This window comes from Oncorhynchus clarkii, chromosome 16 (genome assembly GCF_045791955.1).
Source record: "Oncorhynchus clarkii lewisi isolate Uvic-CL-2024 chromosome 16, UVic_Ocla_1.0, whole genome shotgun sequence".
NCBI lineage: Eukaryota > Metazoa > Chordata > Actinopteri > Salmoniformes > Salmonidae > Oncorhynchus > Oncorhynchus clarkii.
Window position 1 is genome coordinate 55,237,930 of NC_092162.1, and position 9,640 is coordinate 55,247,569.

The 9,640-nt window shown below is 40.7% G+C and overlaps 1 protein-coding gene across 5 annotated transcripts in view; it reads left to right on the forward strand.

Moving 5' to 3' along the window:
• The window catches only part of LOC139368771 (MYND-type zinc finger-containing chromatin reader ZMYND8-like), a 33,297-nt gene extending 25,499 nt beyond the window's left edge, over positions 1 to 7,798 (forward strand). For all 5 annotated transcript variants that reach the window (XM_071108095.1, XM_071108099.1, XM_071108096.1 and 2 more), the window contains 2 exons: positions 542 to 781; positions 6,186 to 7,798. In XM_071108095.1, coding sequence (XP_070964196.1) covers positions 542 to 781; positions 6,186 to 6,367 — 422 coding nt within the window. In that variant the 3' untranslated portion in view covers positions 6,368 to 7,798. The remainder of the gene's footprint in view (positions 1 to 541; positions 782 to 6,185) is intronic.
• The last annotated feature ends 1,842 nt before the right edge of the window (positions 7,799 to 9,640 follow it).

Here is a 9,640-nt window from a genome sequence, read left to right on the forward strand (position 1 = left end):
CATGGAAAAAGGGATCCCTAGTCAGTTGTCCAACTGAAATGTGTCTTCTGCATTTAACCCAACACCTCTGAATCATAGAGGTGCGGGGGGCTGCCATAATCGACATCCACGTCTTTGGTGCCCGGGGAACAGTGGGTTAACTGCCTTTCTCAGGGGCAGAACGACAGATTTTTACCTTGTCAGCTTCGGGATACGATCCAGGAACCTTCCGCTTACTGGCCCAAAGCTCTAACCACTAACCACCTGCCATTCCTAATGTTTTGTACATATATGTTTGTCTTTGTCAGCCAATTCATGTGTGTATGAGATTGACTAATGTGTTATTTTATCTATGTGTTTCTAACATTTTAATAATGCAAGTGTGTGCATTATAGCTGTGTTTCTAATATACTTATTCAATGCATGTGTTGTAGGAAGTTTATAAAACACATGCATAGTACACATTTTTATCCATGTGTTACATTCATATTCATTCATTATATTTGATATCAAGTGAATTCTATTCATAGATTTTCTAAATGTGTCCTGTCATGTCCTGTAGAGCTGACTATGGCAGAGATGAGGCAGAGTCTGGAGCAGGAGAGGGAGCGTCTGGTGGCGGAGGTGAAGAAGCAGATGGAGGTGGAGAAACTGCAGGCAGTGGATGAGACCAAGAAGAAGCAGTGGTGTGCGAACTGCAGGAAGGAGGCCATCTTCTACTGCTGCTGGAACACCAGCTACTGTGACTACCCCTGCCAGCAAGCCCACTGGCCAGAACACATGAAGTCCTGCACACAGTCAGGTAAAATAATAATTTAGTTATTACACACACAAAAGATGTAATTTGCACCAAAAATGTCCTATGCGCCAACATTTCTGAAAAACTCCACTCCAGGGTTTCTTCTTGATTATAAAGGGGCTTAGTTGATGGGCGTTTACAAATCTCTCCAAAGAGCTGATATTTCTTTTTGCAGTTTTCAAGCTAGTTTCCTGCAATTCTATGCATTTTTACATGGATAATGCAGTGTTATTTTGCTCAAACATGATAACTAAATGAATACTAAACTCAGCAAAAAAAGAAACGTCCTCTCACTGTCAACTGCGTTTATTTTCAGCAAACTTAACATACAGTGGGGCAAAAAAGTATTTAGTCAGCCACCAATTGTGCAAGTTCTCCCACTTAAAAAGATGAGCGAGGCCTGTAATTTATCATAGGTACACTTCAACTATGACAGACAAAATGACAAAAAAAATCCAGAAAATCACATTGTAGGATTTTTAATGAATTTATTTGCAAATTATGGTGGAAAATAAGTATTCAGACATGTGACTAACAGAAATGTAATAATGTGTCCCTGAACAAAGGGGGGAGGGGTCAAAATCAAAAGTAACAGTCAGTCTCTGGTGTGGCCACCAGCTGCATTAACTTATTGGTGACAGGGGGCAGTATTTTCACGTCCGGATGAAATGCATGCCCAAATTCAACTGCTCTGAAGTTTTTAAGTTTAAGTTTTTAAAACAGTTTGAATCATGTCTGTGAGTATAACAGAACTTATTTAGCAGGCAAAACCCCGAGGACAAACCATTCCGATTTTTTGGGGGGGTTCACTCTTTTCAATAGCTTTTCATTGGGAATCCAGATTTCTAAGGGGCATTCTTGCAGTTCCTATTGCTTCCACTGGATGCAGTCTTCAGTCTTTAGAAATTTGTTGAGGTTATTCCTTTGTGTAATGAAGAAGTACGGCCATCTTGAACGAGGGTCACTTGAAGTTAGATACTGTTATAGCTACAGTTTGTTTTCCTCCTGTATTGAACACAGATCATCCCGTCTTCAATTTTATCGATTATTTACGTTAAAAAATACCTCAAGTTGTATTACAAAAGTAATTTGAAATGTTTTGGCAAAGTTTACAAGTAAATTTTGAGATATTTTGTAGTCACGTTGCGCAAGTTGGAACCGGATCAAACGTGCCAAATAAATGGACATTTTGGATATATATCAACGGAATTAATAGAACAAAAGGACCATTTGTGATGTTTATGGGACATTTTGGATTGCCAACAAAAGAAGCTCGTCAAAGGTAAGGCATGAATTATATTTTTATTTCTGCGTTCTGTGTCGCGCCTGCAGGGTTGTGTCATGACGTTGCCCTCTTTGGGTACATCGAGCACCATCCCCCGCTCTCTGCTACTACAACCAGACTGCTGTGGTCAGAGAGAGGTCATAAATTCCTGAGGAGAGGATCTCCTCATGGCCACACAGTATAACGACAGAGTGAACTTAGGGATAGAGAACAAAGGAATTTCTTCCACCTCACAGAACTTGAGGTCCGAACAACATTTATGTTCCGTGTAAGGTATAAAAGATCGGTGAAGAATCCAGCTATGAACTGGTCCATTTGTTACATTTTGGTGAGGCTCATGGGAGACGGTGTGGCCACATTACCATAACGCTGTTTATATAATAGCCTCAGATATGAGGTTCACATCTAATTGTTGTATAAGATGATTGAGTGAAGATAATACTGTTTGTAAAATTGTGTAATGTGATGTTGGACTGTTTAATGAAGGAAACTCCCAATTCCCTTTTGAGTTGAACTAAATCAGAGAACCACCCAGTTAGGGTTAGGCATCCTGGGACAGCCCCTTTTCTGCAATTCCGAATAAAACCCCAACTTTAAGAAGTTCTCAGTAGACCATGTTTTCCTCCATTACGAAGGGACAAAGGTTGCAGACCATTGCTGAATCTTTTAACCATGCCACGTGGTTAAACTCCTAGACTATCGATACCGACAGAATAAGAACAAGTCTTTGATATTAAATACTAGTCTGCAGCTAGGAATTCGGTATCATTGAACGCGAAGAACGACAACCACCGAAAACAACCATTCTACAACAACATGAATGAATGTCGCTCTGAACTATACCCTCTAACCACGACAGAGAGAGAGAGAGAACGAAAACTCTCCAACAGAAACTAACTTTCCAACACTTTTCAACACACTGAGCGTAAATATATATTGATTGCAATTGTTCCCGAATGAGTGAGCGTTCATGTGCAAAGGATTAGCATTTCAATTGTTATAATTATTACCTCTGTAGTGACTTCTCAGTCGACCCCCACTTACCTTTTGTGTAACAAGCCGCCATGCCAGTTTAGCCCACTAGGGCACATTCCCCTATCATTTCTTGTAACCATATTTACTTTGTTTGTTTGTGTGCACACTGTGATTGTTTAGTTAGTTAATAAATAAATGATTTAAGACAATTGATGTATGGATGACTCGTGGTGAAGACTGCGTTCGTGCAGATAACCAACCATTTATGACGTTTGGAATGAGCCTAACGTAAGGTAAAATAAATAATTCATTAATCAGAAGACTATTGACCAGATATGAAAATATCTGAGGTTATATTAGGAAATTATAATTTTGTAATCTGAATATTTCCCTTGGTGCCCCGACTTCCTAGTTAATTACAGTTACATGATTAATCAGTTTGATCGCGTAATACTAATTACAGAGGATCTTTGATAAAAACGAAGTCTTCAATTTAATGATAGTAAAGACACGACAGTTGAAATATGCTCTCTTTGTTTACGGAGGTGCTATCGTCAGATAATAGCATCGTTTGCTTTCGCCGAAAAGCCTTTTTGAAATATGACATGTTGGCTGGATTCACAACAAGTGTAGCTTTAATTTGCTATCTTGCATGTGTGATTTAATGAAAGTTAAATTTTTATAGTATTTATTTGAATTTGGCGCTCTGCATCTTCCCTGGCTTTTGGCCAGGTGGGACGCTAGTGTCCCATATATCCCGGAGAGGTTAAGTACTGTAGTGCATCTCCTCCTCATATTTGCCAGTTCTTGCTGTGAGATGTTACCCCACTCTTCCACCAAGGTACCTGCAAGTTCCCAGACATTTCTGGTGGGAATGGCCCTAGCCCTCAACCTTCGATCCAACAGGTCCTAGACGTGCTCAATGGGATTGAGATCCGGACTCTTCGCTGGGTGTGGCAGAACACTGACATTCCTGTCTTGCAGGAAATCACGCACAGAACGAGCAGTATGACTGGTGGCATTGTCATGCTGGAGGGTCATGTCAGGATGAGCCTGCAGGAAGGGTACCATATGAGAGAGAAGGATGTCTTCCCTGTAACGCACAGCGTTGAGATTGCCTGCAATGACAACAAGCTCAGTCCGATGATGCTGTGACAAACCGCCCCAGACCATGACGGACCCTCCACCTCCAAATCGATCCCGCTCCAGAGTACAGGCCTCTGTGTAATGCTCATTCCTTCGACGATAAGCGCGAATCCGACCACCACCCCTGGTGATGCCATTCCTGTCTGGTCCAGCGACGGTGGGTTTGTGCCCATAGGCGACGTTGTTGCTGGTGATGACCTACCACAGGCCTACAAGCCCTCAGTCCAGCCTCTCTCAGCCTATTGTTGACAGCGCTGATGGAGGGATTGTGCGTTCCTGGTGTAACTTGGGCAGTTGTTGTTGCCAACCTGTACCTGTCCTGCAGGTGTGATGTTCAGATGTAACGATCCCTGTAGCGTTGTCTTAGGCGTCTCATAGTACGGACATTGCAATTTATTGCCCAGGCCAAAATTCCATCCAACCTCACTGAGCTCGAGCTGTTTTGCAAGGAGGAATGGGAAAAAATGTCAGTCTCTCGATGTGCAAAACTGATAGAGACATACCCCAAGCGACTTACAGCTGTAATCGCAGCAAAAGGTGGAGCTACAAAGTATTAACTTAAGGGGGCTGAATAATTTTGCACGCCCAATTTTTCAGTTTTTGATTTGTTAAAAAAGTTTGAAATATCCAATAAATGTCGTTCCACTTCATGATTGTGTCCCACTTGTTGTTGATTCTTCACAAAAAAATACAGTTTTATATCTTTATGTTTGAAGCCTGAAATGTGGCAAAAGGTCGCAAAGTTCAAGGGGGCCGAATACTTTCGCAAGGCACTGTAAATACAAATAGTAGAATTATGCCTTTTATTTTGAATTCTAACTGCAAAGTCCACTATTGTGGCTAATCCTTATTGTGACTAGCTTCACATAGATGGGTCCGACCACCATTAATCAAATATGAACTGTCTTATAAATTAGGGTAATTTTAGATGATGACACCTAACTATAGCTACTGAAACAGATTGTCGTTTTGCTATGTTTTTGGGGAAGAACATTTTTCGTATTCATTAGCTTTTTTTTTTATGACCAACTTTACCAGCATCATAGCATACGTATTGATGAATTCTTGTGACATATGAAATGAGTCAGTGTAATCAATGTGTATTAACTACGTAAAAAATGCATGAAATGATTATGTGACGTGCAGTTATATTCAGGTCCTGTTTGGTCAACAAACTTATTTGACACGTCAAATAGTGTTAAATAGTGTATTTGTTTTGACACGCAAAGACCCAAACGGTGTTTCATAGAAATCCTGGTTGAGAATGAAACGACTGAACAAATTAACACAGCAAGTAAGTGAAAAAAAATAGGTTTTGATTATGTTTTACTGGTAATGGGGACATATGTAAATGCCAACAAAATAACTTTTTGGTCAGTGTGTGTGTGTGTGTGTGTGCAACCTTTATTTAACTAGGCAAGTCAGTTAATTTAAGAACAAATTATTATTTACAATGACGTCCTACCCCGGCCAAACCCGGACGACGCTGGGCCAATTGTGTGCCGCCCTATGGGACTCCCAATCACGGCCGGATGTAATACAGCCTGGATTCTAACCAGGGACTGTAGTGACGCCTCTTGCATTGCCGAGATGCAGTGCCTTAGATCGCTGCATCCATGTGTGTGTTTTTGAGTATTTAACTGTACTAGAATGCTTTAAAGGCCGCTAAAAAATTTATCGCTATCGTTTTTTTTGGCAAGGAAAATTTTGGATATCGGTATCGGCCAAAAATGTTATATCGGTGCATCACTAATTGTTAGTTCTCAAAGATTATTATAGTCACAAATATATAGATTCATTTTTCCATCCCGGAAAATATATTTTAAAAAAGATATACCATTTTGGACTTACTTGACCCGAATAAACTCTTAGGCGGCCCACCCAAGGATTACAATGGCAGAAAAGTCCCTGCTCTCGCACAAAAAAAAAACATACACATCGTCTTTCTCTGTATTTTACTATCTAAACTTGTATCATGTCCTCCTCCCTCTGTTCTGACAGCAACAGCTTCTCAACAGGAACCAGAGGTGGAGTCAACCTCTGACCCCTCAGCCAAACCACCAGGTCCCTCTTCCAGCGACCAGCCCCCCTCTGGTACAGCATCTGCCCCCACAGACAAAGGCTCCTCTCCTACCTGCAGCGTGGACAAGTGCAAGGACAGGGCCTCTGTTACTGTGCCCTAACCACTACACTGCACTGCACATTTTTACTCTACAATCCTACATTCTGTTAAATGTATGTATCTGTCGGAAAGGGACTAGAGGATATGTACAATAGACCAAATCTCTCTGCGACCAACTAATCTGGGAATGTCGAGCGAATCTCAGTATGACCACAGAGGCAATTAAACCACCAAACACCCTCAACCTCTCCTAGTCAGGCTCAGGGCTTTTAAATGCCATGGACACTCTTTGCATGAAGGCCTGCTCCTCTGTGATTCAGCTGACTTGTCTCGATTTGTTCAATGTCTGCTTCGTGATCTGATATTTCAAGCCATCTTTCATCCTCCTCAAAGTCTGTGCCCTAGACTGAAGGAGTTACTTACCTTGTCCTTGTGACTGTATTTCATCTGGATGTAATACATTTTCATTACCTCTCTCCTCCTTTCATCCCCATTTGATGTCCCTCTTACCAACTACCTTAACGATATAGGTATCTACAGGAGAGCCCATCAAAAGATCAGACATCAAAGTTTTCTGTATTCTGACAGCACTCTTAAAGGAAAACTCCACCCAAAAACTATCTTTTGGTATTTGTTTCATTAGCCCATGGTTTATATAGTCCCAAAATGTATTGCATGTCAGCAATCAAGTTTAAGATATGTAAATGTTAAAATACAGAAATACAGCCAGTATGATGCTGCGTATTGCATCATTTGGGTGGAATTTTCCTTTAGACAATCTTAAACTGTGATGCTGCTCTTTAAAATATACCCCAAGTCTTTATAGTTATTTGCCAACGGAAGTGAAATGGCACATTATTGTGCCAGCCATTTTTGGGACACCCAACAGATTTAAAATATAAATTCTACATTGTCAATACAGTTTAAAATATTTCATAATTTAGTAAATTGTCATTAAGTTATCAATCTCTCCCCCCCCCGTGTGTGCATTATTGGTTCATACTCATATTATATAGTAACTCAGTGTTTACATAGAATTTAACCAACTGTGATGTATAAAACAAACATAATGGCTAAAACTGTACAATGTTTTTGTAAGAAGACACATGGACAATATTTATAGTGCTACAACAAGCATATGAGGTTCTCTTTTTTATAGCACTGTTTGTGAATGTTCCAAATGTCTTGAAACAGCTCGACTCTGGAAAACAGTTGTATTTGAAAATGCATTATAAGACTTCCAATGAATGTCACTAGGACCCTCTGTTCGGACTCTGTCAGATCTATTTCTCGCATCTACCTTCGTTGTTGTGGTTACTTCGGACTATGATAAAGCGTGTTGGAGGGTAAAAGGAAACTACAAAAGTTATTATTATACTGAGCATGTTTATTTGTCCCCTTTTTTGTCTCACGTGCTCTTGTTTACATATTGTACATACAGTAAATGGATTGTTAATGTCTTAAAGAAAACAATTAAAACAGGTCTGACCAACCTGTCTTGTGAAAGTGCTTTCTTGGAATAAGTGGGCTTTGTTGCCACCTGCTGTCCTACTGGTAACAATGTTTAATGGTTTAGCTAAGTAGCATTTGTTGGTGTGCTCAAATTCAAAGCTAGGCTATACAGCGTTTGTTTTCAATTTTATTGTTTACAAACATTGAAGTAAAACAAGCTTATATTTTGGGTTCTGATGGTGGTACGACAATTGAATTTAGCTCATGAGGCATTTATAAGTTATTCTGATGTGTGTGTGTGTGTGTGTGTGTACAGTGGGGCAAAAAAGTATTTAGTCAGCCACCAATTGTGCAAGTTCTCCCACTTAAAAAGATGAGAGGCCTGTAATTTTCATCATAGGTACACTTCAACTATGACAGACAAAATAAGAAAAGAAAATCCAGAAAATCACATTGTACGATTTTTAATTCATTAATTTGCAAAATATGGTGGAAAATAAGTATTTGGTCACCTACAAACAAGCAAGATTTCTAGCTCTCACAGACCTGTTACTTCTTCTTTAAGAGGCTCCTCTGTCCACTCGTTACCTGTATTAATGGCACCTGTTTGAACTTGTTATCAGTATAAAAGACACCTGTCCACAACCTCAAACAGTCACACTCCAAACTCCGCTATGGCCAAGACCAAAGAGCTGTCAAAGGACACCAGAAACAAAATTGTAGACCTGTACCAGGCTGGGAATGCTGAATCTGCAATAGGTAAGCAGCTTGATTTGAATAAATCAACTGTGGGAGCAATTATTAGGAAATGGAAGACATGCAAGACCACTGATAATCTCCCTCGATCTGGGGCTCCACGCAAAATGATAACAAGAACGGTGAGCAAAAATCCCAGAACCACACGGGGGGACCTAGTGAATGACCTGCAGAGAGCTGGGACCAAAGTAACAAAGCCTACCATCAGTAACACACTACTCCGCCAGGGACTTAAATCCTGCAGTGCCAGACGTGTCCCCCTGCTTAAGCCAGTACATGTCCTGGCCCGTCTGAAGTTTGCTAGAGAGCATTTTGGATGTTCCAGAAGAAGATTGGGAGAATGTCATATGGTCAGATGAAACCAAAATATAACTTTTTGGTAAAAACTCAACTCGTCGTTTTTGGAGGACAAAGAATGCTGAGTTGCATCCTAAGAACACCATACCTACTGTGAAGCATGGGGGTGGAAACATGCTTTGGGGCTGTTTTTCTGCAAAGGGACCAGGACGACTGATCCGTGTAAAGGAAAGAATGGGCCATGTATCGTGAGATTGAGTGAAAACCTCCTTCCATCAGCAAAGGCATTGAAGATGAAACGTGGCTGGGTCTTTCAGCATGACAATGATCCCAAACACACCACCCGGGCAACGAAGGAGTGGCTTTGTAAGAAGCATTTCAAGGTCATGGAGTGGCCTAGCCAGTCTCCAGATCTCAACCCCATAGAAAATCTTTGGAGGGAGTTTAAAGTCCGTGTTGCCCAGCAACAGCCCCAAAACATCATTGCTCTAAAGGAGATCTGCATGGAGGAATGGGCCAAAATACCAGCAACAGTGTGGTGCTATAAAAGGTCGCAAAGGTCACAAAGTTCAAGGGGGCCGAATACTTTCGCAAGGCACTGTATATATACAGTGCCTTGCGAAAGTATTCGGCCCCCTTGAACTTTGCGACCTTTTGCCACGTTTCAGGCTTCAAACATAAAGATATAAAACTGTATTTTTTTGTGAAGAATCAACAACAAGTGGGACACTCATGAAGTGGAACGACATTTATTGGATATTTCAAACTTTTTTAACAATTCAAAAACTGAAAAATTGGGCGTGCAAAATTATTCAGCCCCCTTAAGTTA